Source organism: Sodiomyces alcalophilus, assembly GCF_042370955.1.
Source record: "Sodiomyces alcalophilus JCM 7366 unplaced genomic scaffold ACRALscaffold_10, whole genome shotgun sequence".
Lineage (NCBI taxonomy): Eukaryota > Fungi > Ascomycota > Sordariomycetes > Glomerellales > Plectosphaerellaceae > Sodiomyces > Sodiomyces alcalophilus.
In genome coordinates, this window is record NW_027263541.1 from 979,468 (window position 1) to 1,002,926 (window position 23,459).

At 54.0% G+C, this 23,459-nt stretch overlaps 8 protein-coding genes across 8 annotated transcripts; 3 read left to right on the forward strand and 5 right to left on the reverse strand.

The window, feature by feature from the left end:
- Positions 1-1,792: 1,792 nt before the first annotated feature.
- Positions 1,793-4,213, forward strand: ACRALDRAFT_1078257 (uncharacterized protein). Its single transcript, XM_071018748.1, has 3 exons — positions 1,793-1,935; positions 2,054-2,137; positions 2,278-4,213. Exons 1-3 carry the CDS (start codon positions 1,915-1,917, stop codon positions 3,973-3,975), a joined length of 1,803 nt encoding a protein of 600 aa, XP_070871268.1. The 5' UTR covers positions 1,793-1,914; the 3' UTR covers positions 3,976-4,213.
- Positions 4,214-5,112: 899 nt separating this feature from the next.
- On the reverse strand, positions 5,113-6,464 carry ACRALDRAFT_2113956 (uncharacterized protein; the record flags this gene model as incomplete). The annotated part of the gene is made up of 4 exons (XM_071023652.1): positions 5,113-5,202; positions 5,286-5,737; positions 5,856-6,102; positions 6,204-6,464. The coding sequence occupies 4 exons, from the start codon at positions 6,462-6,464 to the stop codon at positions 5,113-5,115; spliced, it is 1,050 nt and encodes a 349-aa protein (XP_070871269.1).
- A 2,338-nt stretch (positions 6,465-8,802) lies between these two features.
- Positions 8,803-10,983, forward strand: ACRALDRAFT_1037170 (uncharacterized protein; the record flags this gene model as incomplete). Its single annotated transcript, XM_071015050.1, has 2 exons — positions 8,803-9,387; positions 9,469-10,983. 2 exons carry the CDS (start codon positions 8,803-8,805, stop codon positions 10,981-10,983), a joined length of 2,100 nt encoding a protein of 699 aa, XP_070871270.1.
- Positions 10,984-11,534: 551 nt separating this feature from the next.
- ACRALDRAFT_1073095 (uncharacterized protein) lies at positions 11,535-12,495 on the reverse strand (the record flags this gene model as incomplete). The annotated part of the gene is made up of 3 exons (XM_071018060.1): positions 11,535-11,771; positions 11,886-12,136; positions 12,201-12,495. The coding sequence occupies 3 exons, from the start codon at positions 12,493-12,495 to the stop codon at positions 11,535-11,537; spliced, it is 783 nt and encodes a 260-aa protein (XP_070871271.1).
- A 337-nt stretch (positions 12,496-12,832) lies between these two features.
- On the forward strand, positions 12,833-13,257 carry ACRALDRAFT_213700 (uncharacterized protein; the record flags this gene model as incomplete). The annotated part of the gene is made up of 3 exons (XM_071024126.1): positions 12,833-12,865; positions 12,954-13,115; positions 13,186-13,257. 3 exons carry the CDS (start codon positions 12,833-12,835, stop codon positions 13,255-13,257), a joined length of 267 nt encoding a protein of 88 aa, XP_070871272.1.
- A 1,624-nt stretch (positions 13,258-14,881) lies between these two features.
- On the reverse strand, positions 14,882-16,083 carry ACRALDRAFT_1066285 (uncharacterized protein). The gene has a single exon (XM_071017315.1). The coding sequence runs from the start codon at positions 15,904-15,906 to the stop codon at positions 15,220-15,222; it is 687 nt and encodes a 228-aa protein (XP_070871273.1). The 5' UTR covers positions 15,907-16,083; the 3' UTR covers positions 14,882-15,219.
- Positions 16,084-16,572: 489 nt separating this feature from the next.
- On the reverse strand, positions 16,573-18,972 carry ACRALDRAFT_1078260 (uncharacterized protein). Its single transcript, XM_071018749.1, has 2 exons — positions 18,155-18,972; positions 16,573-17,987 (listed from the first exon to the last, which is right to left on the reverse strand). The coding sequence occupies exons 1-2, from the start codon at positions 18,616-18,618 to the stop codon at positions 16,862-16,864; spliced, it is 1,590 nt and encodes a 529-aa protein (XP_070871274.1). The 5' UTR covers positions 18,619-18,972; the 3' UTR covers positions 16,573-16,861.
- A 1,442-nt stretch (positions 18,973-20,414) lies between these two features.
- On the reverse strand, positions 20,415-22,486 carry ACRALDRAFT_2142113 (uncharacterized protein; the record flags this gene model as incomplete). The annotated part of the gene is made up of 4 exons (XM_071024184.1): positions 20,415-20,774; positions 20,907-20,954; positions 21,051-22,320; positions 22,390-22,486. 4 exons carry the CDS (start codon positions 22,484-22,486, stop codon positions 20,483-20,485), a joined length of 1,707 nt encoding a protein of 568 aa, XP_070871275.1. The 3' UTR covers positions 20,415-20,482.
- Between the last annotated feature and the right edge of the window lie 973 nt (positions 22,487-23,459).

Sequence of the window (23,459 nt, forward strand, 5' to 3'; positions counted from 1 at the left end):
TAATAAGAAGCAGGATGTTTCGACGAGTATTTGGATACCGACTATGCAACAAGAACAGCAAGAACAGGAGTAGTAGTAGTAGTAGCAGGAGTTTAATTAAGGCGTTAAAAGATCTTAAATAACTATAGCTGTATATAATAGGGAAACACTGCGGCGCCCGTACATTTTGATATCGAGCCCGTAAAAGTGGAGTCATAACCCAATAAGTTCTCTTACCTGCAAGCACTCCATTTTTCTACGGTTAAGCGAGGTCTCGGCGGGCCAAGGTACATACAACTACATTATATCATGTCAGGACACTAATATTGTACGAAGTGTGACTTGTGTTCATTGCAGACTATGAAAGAGTACCAGTCTACGATGTCAAATATATAGGCAAAAGAGGGGAATCGACACTGTGATACATCCAATAGAAGTACCGCCGTATTCGGAGCAATGTGTGACGTGGCTCTGCGAATGTACCCAACAGGATATCGGGGCATTTGGGCACAAATGCCTGACATATCAACACATTTCATCGTTCCATTATATCTATTCTATGCTGCTAGCTTAGAAAAGAGGCTATTAACAGCTTATCCTGGAGCTGCTGCTCGATTATAGTTAATAGAACTCTTAAACTAGAAGAGGCCCGTTATTCCGACTATACCACTTGGTTATTCCGACTATAGTTCCAATCAGACCCAATCTTCCTACTACCTTATCGATCTACATCTTTAATCTACGTCGTTAATCTACGTAGTCAATCTACGTCGTCAATCTACGTCGTCAATCTACGTCGTCAATCTACGTCGTCAATCCACATCGTCAATCTACGGAATAGGAGGCGGCGCGTTCGTTGTCTTGTCATAGGAATAAGATAGCCGTGGGCGTGGGCGTGGGCGGCGTGGATGTGGATGCACGTGGACGTGGAAGAGGAAGAGGCGTTACTATTACTGCTGCTATTAGCTTCGATTAAACTGATGAGCTTGTCCATTAATACAACGCAATTAATCCGAGCGATCAAATTGATCAACTTGTCAAAGGACGTTGGAGACCGTAGCTACGAAGTACTGTATTAGTATTCCGAAGGGTCTATCTATATTATATGTGTGAACTACAGTCGGAATAACCAAGTGGTACAGTCGGAATAACGGGTCTCAAACTAGAAATACTTAAGGAGGCGCGCTGATAGTGGAATTGATACAATGTAACTGTATGTACCTAGCCCGGTCAAGACCTCGTTTTATCGTAGAAAAATGGGCCGTTTGTAAGTAAGAGAATATACTCCACATTTACGGGCTTAATATCAAAATATACGGGCGCGGTAATCTTTCCCATATAATATTAATAGTGCCGAAATAAAAAGAAAATGGGTCTATAATAGAACTATAGGCGGAATTCTAAATTATATAGTTAGAATATCCTATCCTACTAATAATTGCCTCTTATTATAGTAAGGTAACTGCTATACTTTGTATTCGTAGTTACACGAAGTCGTTAAAAGCGGTGACAGGGGAAACCCCCACATTGTATTATAGGTAGTAAACTCTAGTTCACCGCCTGCTTTTCTAGGAGGGATATGTATCTATACTAAAAATTACCGGACTCTATCCACATTTACTTCGTAGCGGAAAAGTGCCCGGTGCCAAGATTTCGCATAAGCGATCTCCACAGGTAGGAAAAAGTGTGAGCTGCGTGTGAAAAAACAAACCGACCAATGACATGGTGTTATAGAATATGAGCCCCAGTAAATTATCAAGCAACGGTCTCCAGCCTCAAACTTATCTTTTTGCTGCTGCAGTTCTTCGACACCGCGAACCGCCCACGCATAGCCATCGTATTCTCAGGAGAGGCTGTCCATACCGGTCAGTTTCTTACTCGAATATAAATCCTGAAACTCTGTGAAAGTGGATTTTCGGGGGTGGGCATATCATAATGACCGACTCTTCCCTTCAGGTTGGTCTTCCCTAAACCCATCCATGCTCCTTTACCGCAAAAAAAATGTCCAATGCACATAGAGACAAAAGCCAAGCGGTCAGCATGCTAACTTGATATTTTTTGTTACCTGCCTTAGGATCGCTTACGCGAGCACGCAAAAGCGTTTGATGGTCTTTTATCTCTTATTCCGGCTAAAATGTACTACGGAGAAGATACTTCGGTATGTTCTATGCGGCTTTGTTTTTAGCACTGCCTGCACTGCCTGCACTGCCTCTGCGCCGACCCCCTGCCTTCTTCCACTTATTCCCAGTATGACCGGTTGGGGCAAAGGCGCTTACCAGCACTGGTTCCTTCACGTAGGATCAATGGAACCGCAAGAAGCAGACCAAGGCGGAAGCCAAGGCTGCCCGCATGAACAAACTGGATCCCGACAGCGACCTGAACCGCAGCGCCAAAGAAGTTATGGAGGAGCGGGCAAAGAACAAGCGCAAACTGCAGGAAATCCAGCGGGCAGATCAGGAAGATGTGGACGACGAAAACACTGGCGAGGAAGAAGTCTCTGGTGTAACACAGGAAGTTCCCGGGGAAGGTCTGAGAAGAAAGGTTGAAGGCCCTCATAAGAAACAGAAGGTCGGCCAGTATGGTGACGACGACCGGGAATTGGAACCCCTCGCCAACGTCGCAGACGACAACCCCGCCGAGATGACGCAGGACGAACTGATGAGGGCCGCAAAGCGAGACGCAAAGAAGGCCGAGCGCAAGGCGAAGCAGGTAAAGAAAGCTGAGAAGAAGGCTAAGAAGAAGGCGGCCAAGGCAGCAGCGGCAATCGAAAAGGCAGGTCAAGAAGGGGAACCCACAGGAGGCAGGGCTCCTGGTAGGAAGCCGGCCGAGTCCAAGGAAACATCGGGAAAGACCAAGGCGACAAACACGGAGAAGAGCCCTGAGGGCCAAGATGACGATGACGGCTACGAAACGGTATCGGACGAGTCTGATGCCGAGGAGGCGGGTGACGGAGACATGGAGAAGGCTACGACCACGTCGACGAAATCTTCCGGGCCGACCGCAACGAAAGCGAAGATGAAACCCGCCGACTCGATTGATTCGAGTCCTAGATCCGCATCCCAATCGCCTGTTTTCGACGGTAACAACCCGATACCGCATCAGCCTGGTTCGACAACCAGCCACGAGGTGGCAAGTACCACAACGTCAATCAGCTCTACAGTGCCGCCGTCGGAAAAGCCCAAGCAGATCAAGATCCCACAAGACACCTCGGCGCTTAAAGCCCGGTTGGCTGCCCGCATTGCGGAACTGCAAGCAGCCAGGAAGGCCATCGGGCCGGATGGAAAGCCAATCCGCACAAGACAAGAGTTGATTGAGGCGCAACGGGCAAGACAAGAGCAGCGCAAGGCGCACAAGAGAGAGCTGCGCCGACAGGCTAAACTCGAAGAGGAGCGGAAGCGTGACGAGGCACTGGCATCTAACTCTCCCAGCATTATGTCCCCCGCGCTTGACCATCTACTCGCCGATGATGATGAGGGTGGGCCGACCGACTACGCCTTCGGACGGGTCGCGTTCAGCGACGACACGCGATTGTCGCGCGACCTCACACACGTACTAAACCAGCCAAAGAAGAAGGGTCCCTCGGACCCCAAGACGGCGCTCATTAAGCTCCAAAACCAGAAAAAGCGAACGGCGGCGCTGGATGAGGCCAAGCAGGAAGACATAGCGGAGAAGGAGGCGTGGTTGATTGCGAGACGGCGTGCCGAGGGCGAACGCATTCGTGACGATGAAACACTGCTCAAAAAGGCGGTCAAACGCAAGGAGAAGCAGAAGAAGAAGACCGAACGGGAGTGGAAGGATCGGGCGGAGGGGGTCCAGCGGGCCATCCGGGAGAAACAGAAGAAGCGCGAGGAGAACCTCAAGAAGCGCCGCGACGAGAAGAAGCTGGGTCGGGCTGGGCGTAAGGCTGTCGCTGCTGCGTCTGGCAAGAAGAAGGGACGGCCTGGGTTCGAGGGAGGCGGTCTAGGTATGGGCGGCGCTGGGCGGAAGAAGAAATAAGGGGATAATGTTGCCGCGAACTTTCCAGAGATGACCATGACGTGACAGACCGTCGAGCTGGCCTGGGGAAGCAAAGTGTAGCTGATGATGATTTGTCCTTTCACTTACAGGCGTTGAGGCGCGTGGAAACTCGATTTGGGGGGATGGCAGGCAGGTAGTCAAAAGATATCACATCCACGCAACAACACTACTCATGACTCTGTCAATCACATCGCCGTTGACGTTTTCGCTTAGCCTCAGGTCCATATACGAACCCTTTTTTCACATCAATCAGTGGGAAGAATTTATTCAACATGGACAAGAAGACAGGCAATGCTCTCGGGTACCATGAACGCCAGGTTCCAGAATACAGGCCTACTACATACTCTCTCTGTCCTCCCATCATGCCCATTTCATCTCGCTTTGCCTCCTTTGTCTCTCCGTTGGCCGCAGATACCAGCGAGAACACAGCAAGTAAAAGGAAAAACGGGGAGAAAAGAAAGAACAATAGAAGGGAAAAAATAACAGATAGAGAGGAAAAGACAAGAATTGAAGAAGATGAAAAGAAAAATATAAGAACTAGTAACCGAAATTGACTAGACTGAGATGATGCCAAACTGACACGACTCCCCCTTCGCTATATTCCATTGCAAGGCAAACAAGCCAATCGACACGGCGGGTGATTCTTGGGAAACAAGTGCGTATAGGGGCCGCTTCACCCGCGTAAAGCCGGCGCGCATATCGCACAACCCATTGTGATTGTTTGCCAGCCCATTTCTCACACGCGCCTAGTTCAACCTCTAATCATGAAGGGGTCCCGGCACTCCCAGCCGCCGCCGCCGGTTTTTTTTTTCGGTTTAAAGAAATGACCTGTCCGTTTCCCCAGGAATCCAATAGATAGATGTTTTGCCCCTTGCCGTCTCTTTATTCCGGGAGTTCCAGCGCTTCTTTCGTTGGTCGTGAAGAGATGTGGAGAGGGTCTATGAGAGATATGGAAGTATGCGGGCGAATGACGAAAGACGGAGTAGAATAGTTTGGAAATAGAGCTATCCCGGCTCTCCGGGGCGGAAGAGCGGGACAGCTGATCTGACGCTGAAAGAATTTCACGGATATGATGGAGGCCACACACGCTGACGGAGTCGAAAATAAGTGTCATCTTTATAGCAGAGCGTCGAGTCTCGTGAAGACGCCGAGACAGGCAGCGACGACCTCGAGCTGCAGCTCCTTGTCCTTGTTGTTATTGACTTCCTATTATGCGGAGATAAATGAGTCAGCAAAGTTGTCGGACCTAACAAAAGCGGTAGATGCTGCGGACAGACAACAACACATACCTCGTTTATGAGCTGCGGCAGGTTTGCGCCAACACCATTCCCGACGGCCTTTTTGCCAAAGGGCCATTGGCTGTAATCGGCGAGCAGGTCGTCCGTTTGAGCAAAAGCGCGCTCGCGAGCCTCGTGCCCGAGGGTACTGAGGGCGTTCTCGAGCACGTTGGCAGCATAGGCAGCACAGACCATTGACACGGTGCGGAGGCACCGGAAATCGAGCGACTCGGGGAGGAACTGTGACGATGGGAGGACGACGGTGCGTTGGGTGAGGACGTTGCGGACCCGGCGGCGTATCTCGTCCTTGGCGCCGCCGTCGGCGACGGGGTGAGTTGCCATGTCGAAAAGGAGAAAGTTGCGCTTTTCGGTACGGAGGATGCCCTTATCCACAAGGCCCTTGGCAAGTCGCTCACGGACCTGCTTTAGTTGATAGCCGATCTTCATCAGGTTCCATGTCTCGCCTATGCAGAGCGGGCAACAAAAGGGCGTTAGCGAGTTGCTGTTTTGAAAATCACGGATAATAAGGGGCGGAGGGGACGCATAGCTGGTGCAAAGTATGGGAGGGTCAGAGACACATACCGCTCATCAGATCGATCCAGTCGCTCACGCTCATCTTCTCGCTCTGCTTCATCATCTTAAGGGCCTCGTCCAGGAGGACCTCGCCCGTGAGGGTGTCGTCGATGACCTCAATGAGGCGGTCGGCAAGGGGAAAACGTCGCCTCGAGGGATCCTTCTGCATACTAATGCGGCCGCGGAAGGCAAGTTCGAGGACGATGCAGCCTCTCAACGCATACGAAATATTATCGTTCCAAAACGAAAGATAGCCCTAGTGGACGAAAGAGAGAAGGTATGATTAGTTTCGGAATGTCTGCAAGACCGTGGCCAGGCACGGAGGGTATATAGATCGGGGATGGCAGGGGCACATACCTGCTTGTCTTTGAGGCCCAGGAGCAGGACCTCTTCCATGAGGGTCAGCTTGGGCTGTTTGCTCCGTTCGGCACTCTCGCTGATGTCGCGGGGGTCAAAAGCGATCTTGTGGCCGTTCTCAGTATTCTCGTAGCTCGTCTCGGGACCACTGTCACGGAAGTTGCTGGAGCTGTTGTTGCGGCTGGCCCCGTTGCTACCGCCTTCGCCTGCGTCCCCACCGCCGGCGCCTCGGCGTCGAGTTAGGCCGCCTGTGGATGCCATGATATGTGAAGCAAAAGGGGTTCTTGCGGGCGAGACTGCGAGGGAAATGTCTGTGAAGGGTGTCGAAATCGAGGTGCGGGTCTTTCTCTCTCTCTTCTTCTTTTCAGGGGTCCGACAAGGGGAGAGAGAGGCTAAGTAAGGGTAGTGGGTGGCGCCGAAAAAGAGCGGGTATTAAGTAGTCGCGAAAGGCTTCGGAAGATTCTTGTGGTGCAGTACCTCGAGGGAATCGAGACTGCCCTCTACCGGTGAATTGAGATATTGGCGGAACCTTTAGAAGTGGCTCGACAGTCGGTGCGCGATGTGCTTGTCGAGAAGAAGGGCGGAGACGAGTTTTGGGATGTTCGCTAGTCGTTCTACAGTTGCATTTGGGGCGGGTAGCTCAGAGACCTTGGCAGAAGAGATACAGTCTCTGAATCTACCTATTACCCAGTCGAATAGGTCGAGAATCGAGAGGCACAGGGACCGAGGACGATATGATATGGTCAGTCTTTGTGTCGTGTGTCCCCTTGGAGTTGCGTCCTGCCTTTTACCCTGTAGACGTTTGGGCCAGCCAATTTCTCGCATCAGCCTGCAGCAATGTCCCCTTGCACCGCCTCGTGCACGTGCCAATTTGAGCCACATTGCGATGAGGCTGGCCGTGTCTACTGGTACTGATACGTACAAGTACAGGGGTTATTAAGGTTGCCTGCTGTGCTTTGTACATATGTACGTACCCATGGGAACGAGTTCGCGTGGAGTACGTATACTGACTTAGCTAAGCTAACTGGAAGCACATACATTATGGATATCGTACCTTTTTATATACAACGTACTTCGTATGTAATTTCGACGCGTCCTTCGAGTGACCATTATTTCCTCACAATTATTATGTTTGACACGTCAATCCATCCCTAGTTATATCTACTTTCCGCCTGGTCTATTCCAGACTGACCAGGCTGCTCCCAGGCAACGATTACGCTCGCTTTGACTCTTGATTCTCCTGGTCAGGCTCTTCGCGACTGGGCAGAGTCGGTGGGAATATGGACAGAGATTCAGAGCACCACAGTATAGCAACTAGGTAGTTATCCAGGCGCATCATTCGAATATTCACGAGACCAACTTTTAACAGCCTGCAAAACAGTGACAACGCTGAGAACGTGTTATAGCCTCGGCTGTTGAGATTGAATGAAACCTCCCTCTAGCCCAGGGGGTTGTTATAAGACGTGGCGGGCTGCTCCTTGCCTCCCTAGATAGGTAGATCCACCTTATATGCCATGCCTGTCTACACTATGATATTTCCTCGTGCCACGTATTACACTACCAAGCTTTCCCCCTATGTTATTATGTCCATGCGGACGAGAGGCCGTAAAACGCCCCCGAGTAGACCCTATGTCTGATTTCTGCAGGTTGATTAGGTATCCTCAGTACGTTGTCCACTAATTAGGTTGCAGAGGCAAAAGGTACATGGCATGAAACTTGGACTGATCTCCATCTTGTCCAGGTGATTGGTTCAAGATGTGGCAAAGGAAGCTGGTCCAGGCCAATTGAGAGGGCAGAAAAGTGAAAAAAAGGTCCCATAAAATTCGGTTTCGAAAAGAGAGAAAAAAAAAAAAAAAGGCCCAAAGTACTGGTATCCACTAATTAATATACCATGACTACCACCTACCTTATCTACCTATGCCGGCTCTCATCGTTCTTCCTCACCTCTTCCCTCTTTTTCTTCCCCAGTCCACAGCCACACACACACCGGTTCGCGCCAACCGTCCCTGAAGGTGCTTCGTGCCTTTGGCCCTTCTTCTCTCACCCTTTCACGTTCTTTCGGTTGTTTCTCCCCTTTTTCCCTTTGATACGGAAGATCAGTTCGCTTGTGCTGCCTCTCCCAAGTCACACCGATTCCTTTAATTTGGTATCCTTCGGCTCAGCTGACCATCCTCCGGATTGATCACTTTTGGGGCCTGATCCAACAACAACAAGTCCAACGCGTCACTTGACTTGCGCGGGTTCATCTTTGCTCTGCTTGCCGACTTGCTGATAGCACCGAAAGCAAAGCTACAGGCTCTCATAGAGTCATAAGCAGGCAACCGGGAAACCCCCTCCCCCCAAAACAATCGTTGTCGGTGCCCTGTACTTCCAAGGCAGCCTCCGCATAACCGAAGTTTTCCAAATCTCGGCAAGGCCTCGAACCCTCTTTCTCTTGGACCGCTCCGAATCATACAAGGACTCGGCGACTCGGACCTTTGCTGAAGAAAAAAGAAGAAACCACGAAATCGTCAAGTTGGGCCCACCAAGAACGTCCACTCCCCCTCCCTTTCGCCTCTAAACAGCTCTGCAATCGATTCTCGCTGTACTTTCACTAGTCATGGCGTCTCCTTTGCAGTTTGCTTACCGAACTCTGAAGGGCATCGGTATCACCAACGCCAGCCCGATCTATGAACCACTTTCTGGGTTCACCAAGCCCGAAGGGAACCTCCGGTGTTGTGCTTACTCTGGCTGCGGTCGCTACTTCGCATGGGCCGATCCACAGTCCGTCACTGTTGTCAATGCCTCCGACGGTAATGTCATCGTGACTATCCCCATCGTCAACGTCTACGAGTTGGGCTTCTCGCCACTTGGCACTTTCCTCGTCACTTGGGAGCGCCCTGGGAAGGACGAGAACGGCGACGCCACCAAGAACCTCAAGATTTGGCGCGTCATTGAGGAAGGCATCCAGGGACCTGATAAGCAGCCCCTGGGCTGCTACGTCCAAAAGCAGGCTGGAGGTTGGAACATCCAATATACGGCCGACGAGAAGTACTGCGCTCGGGTGGTCACCAACGAAGTCCAATTTTACGAGAGCCATGATCTCCGCACCGTGTGGAACAAGCTCCGGGTCGAGGGAGTAACGGACTTTGCCCTCTCCCCCGGCCAGACGCACTCTGTTGCTGTCTTTGTCCCTGAACGCAAAGTACGCATCGAATCCCCGATCCTCCCTTCCTTTTCCTCCACTGGAGTTTATTCGAAGCTAACTTTTTTTTTTCACTCTTAGGGTCAACCCGCTGCCGTCAAGGTGTTCCACGTGCCTCAGTTTACGCGCCCCATCTCGCAAAAGACCTTCTTCAAGGGCGACAAAGTTCAGCTCAAATGGAACCAGAAGGGCACCGCTCTTCTCGTCCTCGCGCAGACGGACGTGGACAAGTCCAACAAGAGCTACTATGGCGAGACGACGCTGTACCTGCTGGGCGTAGATGGCAGCCTCGATGCGCGCATCAGCCTTGACAAGGAGGGACCGATTCACGATGTCGCATGGTCTCCCAACTCGAAGGAATTTGGTGTGGTGTACGGGTACATGCCTGCGAAGACGACCATCTTCAACCAGCGCGGGGTGCCGACGCATTCGTTCGCGATTGGGCCGCGTAACACCATCATCTTTTCTCCGACCGGTCGCTTCGCGCTGGTGGCTGGCTTCGGCAACCTGACGGGCCAGATGGACGTGTACGACCTCGAGAAGGATTTCCGCAAGATCTGCACCATTGAGGGCGGCAACCCAAGTATCTGCACGTGGAGCCCCGACAGCCGGTACATCATGACGGCGACAACTTCTCCCCGGCTGCGCGTTGACAACGGCGTAAAGCTGTGGCACGTGAGCGGGCCGCTCATGTACTCGGAGGACATGGTCGAGTTGTACAATGTGCTCTGGAGGCCTCTGGACCCTGCCAGCGTGGGCGGGGGTGACGTGCTGAACCCGGTCCCCGCCCCTCATGCTTCGGCCACCAAGTACCTGGGCTCGGTCAAGACGCCGAGCAAGCCTGCGGGCGCATACCGCCCGCCCGGTGCGCGTGGTCTGGCGACTCCCCTGCACTTTAAGCGGGAGGATGAAGGCGGGGCGGCTCACGTGGTTGGAAATGGCACCCCATCGATCGGTCCAAACGGCTTTGGCCGGGGAGCGCGGCGCACGGTGCCGGGTGCCGAGTTTACTCAGCCGCCCGGTGCAGCGCCGGCCGTTCCGGGCGCCGAGCCTGCCGAGGGCAATGAGAATTTGTCCAAGGCGGCACAGAAGAACAAGAAGAAGCGGAACAGGAAGCCTAAGGATCCCGAGGGCGCCAACAAGGAGGGTGGTGCGGCGGGCGGTGGTGCGTCGCTGGCACCGCCCAACGGGCGCGAGCATGGAGCGGGATCCGGTACCGACAGGCGTAGCCCTGAACGACGAGGGCAAGGCGGCAACCAGAACGGTAACCACCGTGGTCATCGAAGCCAGTCGAGGAACCCGAGCGCGCGTCGCAACAGGAGCAACGCGGCGCGTGGACCAAACGGGAACGGTAACGGGACGCAGCCGTCCCTTGCACCTCCGGCGGAGGGAGGAGCCGGGGCCCAGGCGACCAGCAACAGCGCGGACCCCAGTCAGAATCCCAACGCTAAGAAGATTCGGAGTCTGCAGAAGAAGGTGCGGGCTATTGAGGACCTGGAGATGAGACTGGCTGGAGGCGAGAAGCTGGAGGATACGCAGATGAAGAAGATTGCGACCAAGTCGTCGGTGCTGAAGGAGCTTGATGCTCTGGAGTGAGGGGTGACACAAGAAGGTCGACGAGGGAGAGGAGGGCGATGACGAGGACAAGGGAGGCAGGAAGGGATCGATGGTTATACATGGATGGCCTTGGGCCGAGGAGAGAGAGAGAGAACGGGGTGGAGGGGAGGCATATGCAGGAGCATCAGGATAAAGCAAACCATGTAGGGACGGCATTCATTTGGGTTCGGGGAAAGGTCTGGATGGTCTCTAAAGAGCCTTGTCCCGAACTTCTTCTTTAGGATGTCTCTTATCCCAGCTATTCAATGCAATGAGCTGTCGCCTTGGAACTACCAGACTTTCTCAGCCAAGGGCTTTCGGCGGTGATGTTCCTATGTTATCGACAAGCATTTTATATCAGTGGGACTACGACACGGTGCGATTCGACGTGCAGATAATGTTATAACCAGACGCTCACTCCTGCCAACAGAACTAGTCCACATCTCGGCCCTCGCTTTGGTGGCTACTGTGATAACCGGCGATAGTCTTCGCTTGTGCGGGAGCAGTCGGGGTTATGGGTCAATTATCTTGGCCACAGCTGGCTCGCTGTCTTAATATGTGACTCCTCCATTAACACCGATATATTGCCCGGTAATCCACCGAGACTTCTCGTTTACTAACAAAAGTACGGCGTCCCCAATGTCGGCGGGGGTGCCGGCCCGGTCTGCGGCACGTGTCAGGGCCACCTCAGGCCGCATGAGCTCCTCCTCCTGTCCTTCTGGGTAGAGGTCGGTCTTTACCGGGCCAGGAGCTACCGAGTTGACTGTGAGGCCTTTGCTCCGACCAAGCTGTGAGAGAGGGGGCGTGGTTAATGTTTAGAAATCCGAGCTCATGCCTCCCAGAGGAAGCGAACCACCGAGGGAAAGGATACGAGATATAATCGAACTTTGAGATGATCGTACCTCGTCTGCCCAAGTCCAAGTCAAATTATCCAGCGCAGCCTTGGACGCGGCATACGTAGAAATCTTAGCGTTGCCCCTCTTGGAATTGGTAGAGCTGATGTTGATAATGCGGCCACCGGGGGGCATGTGTGGAACAACGGCGTGAACCATGTAGAAGGGGCCGAGAACATTAGTCTGGAAGACTTTGGCTAGCTGTTCGACGTTTGGCTCCTCTGTGATGGGGCAGAAGAAGGCGGTGCCGGCGTTGTTCACTACAGGATTACGATGAGCCCGTAGATAGATTCATGAATACCCACGCAACATGACATGTCTCACCTAGGATATCAATGTGATCAGTCTGGAAGCCCTCGAGGGTCTGCTTGACGAGATGGCGAGCCCCCTCCAGCGTGTCCACGGCAGATTGCACGACGATGGCCTGGCCGCCCGCCTTGCGCAAGGTTTCGGCGACGTTGGCAGCCCGGTCCTTGGTGGACTGCGACATGTAGTTCACAACCACGGAGGCGCCATTACGAGCGAGGGCGAGAGCGATGCCGGCACCAATCCCGTTCTCACGGCCGGAGCCGGTGACGATGGCGACTTTGCCCTGGAGGCTGAGAGTGTCGGCGGCCATTTCGGCCGAGACGGGACAGTGAATCGGTGGAACTGGTAAGGATAATCTGAGAGAGCCCGAATGTTTGGCCTGTATATTGAGACGAGGAGTCTGATGTAATGGGGGTTCCCCGAGTGTTTATATCTATACTATTACCCCTGGGGCTGTCAGACGGCACAGCCTGTAAGTTCCCACCCCCGAGCTTTCGGTCTCCCCTTTCGGTCTCGCCGCTCGAGACGAGGGCGTAGTAATCGGGCCCCAGATTATCACTCCGCGGCCCCTCATGGCTAGGTATTTTCAAAGGCATCCCAACCCAACAGAATAAAAGCAGAACAGAGAGAGAAAAAAGCAACCTAATATGTCCTGGTTCCTGACCAGAGCTTCCGCGATAGTTGCCGTACCTTCCACCGTCTCCCTACTACGCATAGCAGTAGTAGTCGTTTTTTCTCGCGTGGTCCCGAAGGTGTGGTTGTATAGAGGCCTCCATTGTGGCCACCGTGACGGGTTTCGGCTGTGTAGATATAACGGCCGCAGGCACCGGTGGTTCGTCACGGCAGCTGTATAGAGGGCTCCATACGAACTGGCGTATCAACAACGCCTGTAACAAGGCGCTGGCGAAATGGAAGCTGAAGAGGACTCCGGTGGACGGTCCCCATCAGAAATAAAAGATGCCCCACGGATCCTACAAAGTGTTGAGTGGATGCCTGCCAGTCTCCGCAGCTGCCCTTAGTTTGCCGAGAGAAAGGATTCTGCACCGGAAAACAACTTCGCTGCCCTGATTAGGCGAAATAAAAGCGAGGAAAAAAAATGGGCAAAAGGGGGAAATGATCCCTCGATCAGAGACGTCGGCGGGCAGGCTATCGCTCGGGCCCCGTCACGATATTCCTTTTTTCCCGGTTCTTTTTTCGGCCCCTTATTCCGCCCGACGCTCGTGGGAGTTCGAGGCGTCTCTGCGGCCCGTGGCGTTACATCTTCGCGGTAACCTCGTGGTCATGGGAGCTGCTGGCCCTCTTCTTTTTTGAGCATGTACGTCGATGATGACCTATCTGACTGCAGGAGTAGCACCTGGCCAAACGATCAAGTCATGTCGACTCTCCTACTGCCTCCCTCGAGGGACAGGGCTTTTCCGTGTGCTGTTGCTGCGTTGACCACCCCCAGTTGGCTGCCCACGTTGAACAGCATTGCCGCTAGCCCGACCAGGGCGACAGGGTCAAGGCGACAAAGGGGCACCCCTCGCAATCTGAAGCATCAAGCCCATGCAGAATCCTCGCGACTGCTGCGAGACCTGGGTCCACGCCGATAAGCAGAGTACAATGGCGTCCCACGCCCGGTCCTGATCACTCTGGTTTTTCCTCCTCTTGCTCGTGCTTCATTCTTAATATTTGTTTGTGGTTGGGACTGTTACTTGCGAGCAGGCAGTCTCTGCTTTTTCGTATCCGTATCGAAAATCCTTCGGGTCTCAAGTCTCTCGCCGATCCGTTACGTATCCCGAGTCGACATCTTCGTACGCACCCACGCGGCGCGTCTCATCGCGCACTGACCCCCTGTATTCGTTGATGACAGTCCGATGAAGGAGGCCGGAGCTGCCCTTGAGCGCAGGGATTACCGACGTCGAATAGATCCTCCTCCGAGCACTAATTGAAGCAGAGCAAGGCCGCAGGCACCGGTTTACAGTATAAAAAAGGAGAAGCAAAGCCAATAAAACAAGCACAATAATAGTTGGCCAGAAGGCAGGTTGCGTAACTAGCGCAAATCCGCATCTACAACGTAGTCGACCCATAGCCACAATAATAATAGCAGGACTTTCTACGACATACATAGAACGGTCCTGCTGCCATTATTATGGACATGGGCTGACTATAGTCTAGATGCGGACCTGTGATAGTCAGCCAACGCAGCTGATGGCGACTATTGCCATTGTTTTGTTGTTTCTGTTTCTTCTTTTTGGCACTATAAAGCGGTGCCTACGACCTTGCCCTTTTTCAATTAGTGCTCGGAGGCGGATCGATCCGACGTGGTTAATGTCTATGCTCGAGGGTAGTTTCGGCCGGCTTGAACGAACTGCTGTCGGCGGACGTCAAGACAACAAGCGAGCATAAGGAAACTTATCGTGGAATTCTTTTGTGTGTGGGAGCCCGCGTCTAGGGTACGGTTGGGAGGCCAGACGAAATGCCGGGACACCCCGCTCTTGGCCCACCAATCACGCATCATTGAGCTGTCTCTCACAGGAGGAGATTTGGCACGAGGATGGCTTATTGAGGTTTCGAGTGCCAGGCCATGACGAGGACCAAGCCGACGCACCACTGCTGAACTTGTATTCCAGTGAAGGTCCCCTTGGTGTTAATGGTGTTACCTCCAATATTGCACCTTTCACCGGACACCGGGAGTGTGAATGATTTCCCCCCTTCTAACCTCCACCTCCAGGTTCTTCTCGTCAGCCTTCTCATCAGCCGTCTCACACGCTTCTCCAAAGCACCGACATTATCCATCTCCAGGCACTAACTACAGTACTCTGAAGTGACGGGACACAGCCTCTCATACACCGTTGGACATTCTCATGTCCGTTTTCCATTCCCCTGACTTTCAGCCGTGGTAGAAGACACGTCACTTGAGGCGAGCCCTGGGCGGCTGGCTTTACAACCAGAATTCAACCATAGCACCGAAACCACAGCATGAACCAAGACTATAATTAACCTTTACTCCAGCCTCCATGTGATTATGCTTTTGTACACCAAATGGCCATGATTATTTCCTCAATCGTGCTCTCCAGGTAAAGTGCCTCTTCGGATCCCTTGCCAAAACACGCATCGCCTCCACATCCGCGGCCGCAGGTCCGTTCTCCATCATACCCGCCTCAATGGCCAACCGTGCGTACTTGACAGCCAACTCGCTCTTCCCGAGCAGGTTGTAGTTCAACGCCGCCGTCGTGTACGCCCCGGCCAGGTTCGCCTCGAGGCTTTCCTCGGCAAACAGCATGACATAACGTTCCACCGTGTCGAGCGTCACGTCCGACTTGACGTCCGACAGTCGCCTCTCAAGCTCGGCCATCTCCGCAAGCCGCCTGTCCGACGCACCCGCCGCGTCCTCGGCTAAGCTGCACTGCGCGCACGTGCATTCGAACCCCCAAGCCCCGCGTGCCCTGAGCTGTCGCTCGGCCCGCGGCGCCAGCGAGTCGAGGTACGAGATGGTCAACTCCTCGCCCGGTGCGACATCGCGCACGACAGTGGTATGGTGCACGAGGTCGGCGTCAATGAAGAAAACCGCGTTGGGCCGGCAGTCGTGGTTGAAGCGCGATACCTCGGGGAAGTTGGCGTAGTGGTGCCCCGCCGATGACGAACCACCGCTCCCATCGCCGCCGAGGTCTACCTGGAACGAGTTGGTGGTCACAATGTCTGCGACCTTGTGTCCGCCGAAGCGGCCGGCCTGGCGCATGAAGCTGCGACGCGTCGCTGCTGGCAGGAGACCCGGAACTAGGGACAACAAACGCTCTCGTTCCTCCCGTGGCGTACGCTCCATGAAGTCCCGATGCGCGAGCAGGGCCGGCGCTCGGGCCAGCACTGCGTCTCCACGGCGTAGGTGCCGGCTGGCCAGCATGCCGAGACCTTTGCCGCTTACCTCGTCGACGTAGAAGGGGGCTGGTGGGGCCGAGTCTCCATCGTTGCTTGGTGCTTGCATAGGCGCCCGCTCGGCGACGGCTTTCGCCTTTGCCAGGCCGTGAGCAGTGGTGATGACAACGATTCCACGCCCTCCACCAAAGGCCCGGTTCGCGTACAGGCAATGTTCGCCCGCGCATTGGGAACCTCCGGTCCATTCCTCGCTTGGTGATCTCGGCGCCCTGTGGTGGATCGTCGGCTCACTCTGGTTTCCCTGCAACTCCGGTGGCGGAGACGATGACCCTTGGCCGTAACATATCTGGCGAAGTAATGGCGTTGATGGACATATGGGTGCGTTCAGCAGCGCGCCCCTGTGTGACGCCGATCCCGATCCCGAGGCTTCCAGGGCGGGCTGAGCCGTTACGAAGAGGCCAAAGAGAATCAGGAATTCCAGCATGCCCGCAAGACTGCCACTAAACTCTCGGAATGTAGAAGGCTTGTCGAAGTGAGAAGCTCACGAAGAAACAATTCCTAAGACATCTCGAACTTCGAGTTAAAAGGAAAAAAATGCTACTATCATCTCACTCCTAGTAGGGAGTCTAAACAGGCAACAAATGGGGGCGGGTGTTTTGTCGTTTCATCCGTTGGCCCCTGAGACGCCGCACGGCCGATGGAATCGCCGTGGCTGGTTTTAAGGGGTTGATGGTTACGTACGGATGTATTACCTGTACCTAGGTATTTACCACTCCAATGGTAGCTTATTAAGCCATTGTCCACCCTTCGCCAACGTGTCTCTATGTACGGACGACTTCCCTCTCCAATCCGAGCCATGGTTGGACATCCGGAGGCGACATACCATTCCGGTACATCCAAAGCCGCGAAAGCTCCTTGACCTTGACACCCCTCTTTGACTTGCGTCCCGGGACTCCTTGGACCCCAACCTCGGCGGGGACGTCCCCACTACCGAACCCCCCGGCACCGAGCCAGGATATCTCAAACGCCTCCCGGGCGTGTTGCCCGGCCGTTCCCTCGAACCCCGCCTGAATCTCGCTCTCCATGAACTCGTTCTCCTCGGCACACCCCACGAGCCGGCCCGTGTCTGGATCGCGCTCGAGAGGGAACATGCCATTGAGGTAGTGCTGGCAGAACTGGTGGCCCCCGCGGTCGGAGGCGCGGGCAAAGAGCCGTCCTATGAAGCGCGGTATGATGCGCTGCGCCGTCTGGGACGTGCAGAAATGCAAAACGCCCCAGAGGGCCACGAAGTCTGTGGTGTGTGCGTAATGTTCGACGTGGCCGAGAGCGCGGTCGCAGGCGGCAGTCGAGGTGCGAGTCGAAGAGAGCGAGGAAGTCGTCTTGCGGAGGCTGGGTGCACGAGACAGTACGCCTCCGTATTTGGATGTATTTCGGTTTCTCTTGATGTCCCCTTGGGGAAGTCCCCGAGCTTGAACGGGCTCGTCTGGGGCCTGCGGTAACATAGCAGAAGCGATCGGATTCTCTTGGGTTGTCTCCGTGGTGGTTGTGGTGAGGGCAGCAAGAGGGTCGTCCTGGACAAGAGCCTGTGAGATGACGTGACGGTGGGGGTTGTTAAAGTGGTTGGCCGCGTTGCCAAAGGTGTAGACCTCTAGCTTGGATAGGAGGTCCTGGGGGAGTTCCTGGAGCAACCAGTCGAGGACTAGGCCGCCAATGATGCCGCCTTGCGAATGCAGGATAAAGACGACCCTAGACAGCTCGGGCTCGTAAAGCTTCTCCTTGACGATGCGATATGCCATTCGAACGTCCGAGGTGGCGTAAGTAAGATTGCGCTGAATCAGGCATTCCACTACGTCGAATATAATGCCTGAGGTGCGGTTATGGATGCCAAGTATGGGACGCTTAAAGGTCAGCGCCAGCCTGTTCAAGTTGTTCCTCATCCAATGGTCTCTTTTGCATTTGTGAGGAGGGCGAGGAGGGTTCAAGAGTTAGCAGATGAATTCCGTCAGGAGAAAGAAGAAAAAGGCAAAAAAAAAAAAAAAAAAGGCAACCTGGCTGCGCAGAGGAGACAAATCTTCTTGTTCTTTTTCTTTATTTCTTTTCTTTTCTTTACTTACCCCACGGCGACGCCATTGAGAAAGATCCATTGCTCATGCGCATGCTCGGGCAAGGCTGGGGCATAGTCGGGATCGGAGTGATACTCGATACTCGGGCCGTTGAGCAGTAGACAAAGAGCCCAGTTGAGGGTAAAGAACATGGTGAGTCCCATGGCAGCCACCCAGATGGGGAACACGACGACGAAGGGCAGGCACAGCAGGAAGAGCATCTGCAGGACAACGAGAACGGCATGGACGCCGATGGAGAAGGCGTTGCGCCATGTCCAGGCCAGCTCGTCCAGGTCGTCCGAGTTGGGCCAGTCGTCTCCTGTCGCAACGGGCATCAGGATCCAGGGTAGAGCCCAGGAGTAGTAGAAGAAATAGTAGATATCCCACATCAGGAGGCGTGAGGGCAGGTCGGTATAGGCGTAGTTGATGACGGTCTGGCCGCCGACCTGGGACCCAAAGAAGCGTGTAACACCCATGTTGGCAGGTTATGATGAGATGCGAGCTGTGAGATGTGGGATGTTGTCTGTGGCCTGCGAGCTGGGACCGAGTAGATTATTTGATATATACACAATGTATCGTGTTCGATATTCGAGCCTAGGCGCCTGGTACTGGCGCTGCATTTGCCGCTCAGGTGCAACTGCGTTTGTTTGAATCTTCTATCGCCCAGCCATGGCACTTTTTGCGAGTGAACCCGATGAGAAAGAAGCAGGAGCTTTGGAGGCAGGCCGGCCGGCGATGGTTATCTCACAGCTAGGGTCTGGGAAGTGGGAACTGTTCCTGGGTCATGTGATAATTCCGGGATGGACATCGAATCATGAGGCGCCGCCTCCTTCGTGACTAGAGTTCGTGACTAGAGGACAGAAGGTCAAATGATCAGTGATCATCCCATTTCTCGATCACAGCATGCAGCGGCCCTCAAGGCCCTGGGTATCCAGGAATGGCGGCGTCACAAGGCTTCCATCGTGTGTGCCCTTGGTCTTCACGCTCACGCTGTCTCCAGGGACCACCAGATTTCGTATTTACGCGACCAACCAGAGATTAATGCGCAGAACATAACATACCAGACGGCTCGTTGTTGGGAATGTTTACATATTGCGACCCGCTACGGTCGTAATCCAAGCTAGATCGGGCCATTCCTACTAAATTTAGCTGCGTTTATCCGCGGCCTCGACCTTAACCGTCTCTGCGACCGCGACCACAACCACAACGGCGATCACGAAGACATTCACGATCAATTCGGCCATAGGCTAAAGGCTGCGAACGTGGCCAGTGGCGCCGGCTGCTATAATAAGAGGCCCGTTATTCCGACTGTACCACTTGGTTATTCCGACTGTAGTTCCAATCAGACTCAATCTTCCTACTGCCTTATCCATCTACATCTTTAATCTACGTCGTCAATCTACGTCGTCAATCTACGTCGTCAATCTACGTCGTCAATCTACGTCGTCAATCTACGTCGTCAATCTACGTCGTCAATCTACGTCGTCAATCTACGGAATCGGAGGCGGCGCGTTCGTTATCTCGTCACAGGAATAAGATAGCCGTGGGCGTGGGCGTGGGGTGGAAGAGGAAGAGGCGCGACTATTACTACTGCCATTATTCGAACTGATAAGCTTACATATATCCATTAATACAACGCAATTGATCCGCGCGATCAAATTAATCAACTGTTAAAAGATATTAGAGTGGTTTGCGACCGTAGTTACTTTATTAGTATTCCAAAGAGTCTATCTACGTGCGTTGTATGTATAAACTACAGTCGGAATAACCAAGTGGTACAGTCGGAATAACGGGTCTCCTATAATAATGCCCTTGACGGAATAAACGTTCCCCTTATTATTACGCGTATGGTAAGAAGAATGAATTCCCAAAACTGGATCCTCGCATCATTACTTCGTACGATGGCAACTACAACGCCGCGGGAGATAGTAAAGGTGGCCTTGAAGCCCAAATCCCCCGTCTTACGAAAATACACCAAACAATTCCTTAACTAAGATTATTTTATCTCCTATATATGCGCGAAAGTATCGTACGGTGCGTTATAGAGCAGGTCTCCCCGCTACAGCTGCTGGCTGCAGAGGCCGCATATGAAGTCTCTATAAGTAGGCGAATGCATCTATCCCACTTCATGTTCTTATTCCTATGAGTTCCGTGCTATAAGTGATCCATACCAAGCTTTGTTCCAGTCTGACAGATTTGCACGACGAAGGGAAAAAAAAAAGAAAAGAAAAAAAAGAAAAGAAAAGACCCATTTCTCGCCCAGATTCCAGTTCTCAAGGTCCATCCCCCCACTTACGGCTGGTACGCCCGCCGGACTGCTGCCGGTCCCTGCCCTATTGTCTAGGCGCGTCGGCTTGTTCTGCTACCAATACAGCTAATGCTATCGCTTGGAGCAAGGCTAATAACGTCCTCCCAGCCGGCATCACTGCTGCCTATTGCGCTAGTGGGCAGTCCGATGTTTCTCGCAGAGACTTGGGTCGGGGCGCGACTTGCACTCGGAGGGATGGAGTGGAAAACGCTATAGCCAGTACTCATCATGGCGTCGGACCCACCGCCGATCCTCGAGGGGGCCTTGCTAGGCGCCTTGCTGGGAGCCATGCTAGGTACCCTGCTTGGAGCCATGCTGGGTGCCCTGCTGGGAGCCATGCTGGGAGCCTTGCTGGGGGCCATGCTAGGTGCCCTGCTAGGTGCCCTGCTAGGGGCCATGCTAGGTGCCTTGCTGGGAGCCATACTGGGGGCCTTGCTAGGGGCCATGCTAGGTGCCCTGCTGGGAGCCATGCTGGGAGCCTTGCTGGGGGCCATGCTAGGTGCCCTGCTGGGGGTCATGCTGGGAGCCTTGCTGGGGGCCATGCTAGGTGCCCTGCTGGGAGCCATGCTGGGAGCCTTGCTGTGGGCCATGCTGGGTGCCCTGCTGGGAGCCATGCTCGGTGCTCTGCTAGGAGCCATGCTAGATACCCTGCTGGGAGCCATACTAGGCGCCTTGCTGGGTGCCCTGCTTCTTATGCTCAACTCGGTCTCGACTGTTGGCGGCGGCGGACCGCGGATTGTTGACGAAGACCGTTTAGACTGAGCTGAAACAAACGACTCTTGGTCGGCCTCATATATAGTACCGCCGCGTACGGACGGTGGTCGCATCGTGCTGTGGCGTGACGAACCTACGGCGCTATGCTGCTCAGCGTCCATAAGCATAAGTGGCGCTCCAGATGGCTGTTGGGCATCCATGTGGCCATAGACGCTGCCGTTCCCGGCTGTCTCCATTGGCCACAAGTGGCGGCTTTGCGGATCTTCATAATAGTCATTAGCCGCCCCGGAGGTGAGTGCATGAGCCTGGTTGTATTGGTCTAGTTGAAGAGGAGGCTGTTGCGGGTCTGTAAAGTGGGTGGGCGCCTCCGGGTAGCGAAATCTTTCAACAGACCTCTCGACCTCGACATATCGCCCATCCCCCGCGGCCGTCATGGCATGGGGAAAAGTAGCCCGGCGTTGCACGGAAGCTATCTCATGCTCCTGTCGTGGGCCCCGCTCACGCTCGGCTTTCATCAAGCTATATGTGAGGGCAGCCCCGGCAGCCGCGCCGGCTGCGGCACCCAGCAAAGCTCCGACGACGGCGGTTGAGCCCAGCCCGCTCTCACCATTCTCGCGACGGGGTTCTTCAAGGATCGACGTGGTGACACTGCGGCGAAGTACGGTGTACTGTTTGTCAGGAGCGGGGTCTGGTTGCTTGGCCCAGGTCGAGGTCGGCCCACCCGTGGCGCTGGGTGCAGGACCGTGATTGTGATCTGAAAGGGCGACGTCGTAAGTCCAGTCGAGGATACGGCTGCTGCCGTCTTGATGCGACTCCGTCTTTCCGATTCCGGCGTTACTCGCAGCGTCCCCATACCGCACGGACTGGTGGGAAGAGGGGAGATGCACAACGTCCATGATGTTGCCGTCAAGGTCCCTGATACGGGTGCGGTTGAAATCACTACTGTCCAGTGCTGCGACCGCCCCGGGGGATTGGTGCGATTGGTTACTGCTGGCTGGGTTTGCGCGAATGGCGAAAGCTTGGAAATCGGCGACGGCCTGGCTAGACGATGCCGATAACGTGGCGTGGGAGACTTTCGGCGTCGCGGCCTCACGAATTTGGAAAATGGCCCTGGTGCGCGAGGACGTGCCGTATGTGATGGTGGGCGGTGAATGGTCTGTATGACTTGATGAGTACTGCGTTTTGGAGGAGGAAGAAGATCCGGTGACAGAAAGCTGGCTCGTACCCGACGCAGATATAAAAAAGAGACCCAGCGGCTGGAACACGGCCGAGTAGAATGAAGCTGACGAGGCCAGGTGTGAAACCTCGAAGAAAGGGGTCATTGAGGGCTGTTGATGGTCTGTTATGAATATGGAAGCGGGCTAGGACTCTCAAATGCAAATGGTGCCCAATACCGCCTCCTGCCGATGGGATAATGGGCCCTGCCCGAACGGTTCGTTTTCCGAAACAGCGTCAATCACGCCTTTGCTGCTGCAGCAAGCGTGGCAGCTTGTGCTGGATCGAACGACTGTGAAGTAGATGGCCGTTTACCTTCTGTTGGACTTGGGACACTTCTACCAACGGTCTGTCGACACGATGTTACCAGTCCGACCTCTAGAGACAGATTTTATATTAGATATCCAGGGGGAGTGAAAAATGTACATGGGAATTCTGGTCACACGGCGATTGAACAACAGGACTGGGCTCATGGCTCGGTTCTCGAACCTATCGTCGGGAGCGTCACCAAGTGGGTTGGGTTGACATCGACAGGTCCATTGGTACGGGTACTTCAGTTGATGAATACCTAAGCTGCTACGTCGGCAGTAGTCATTGATGACTTGAGCACTTGGTCTTTTGGCCCTTGGGTATCATGGCAGACGGATGGAGCCATCCCGCGAGCCGAGATGCCCTTGCTTTCTTCGCCTTCGTGCGAAGGTTTGGTTCACGTTCTGCCACGTTGCTGATGCTGATGCGAAAAAAGGGAAAGGTCAGCGGATCCAAGGCGCCGATACATTTCAGTGCAGATGGATAAGGTACCGACCCATATCACATATCACAAGTGTGAGTAAGGTACAGATACAGATGCATTGCGTACCGAGCACCTACGAATAAGCAATCACCTGCTAGAGGAGAGATGAATGTCAGTCCTGTCAAAGTACAGTGTCGTCAGGCAATCAATCATGACCAAATTGGCAGGAAAATCATGTATCATTATGAGGGGAAATTGGACATGGGAAAAAGGACACCACAAGTACAGGGGACAAAAACAGGCTGGGCGTCAGTCTCAGCTTTTGGCCACTTCACTTGAATGGATAC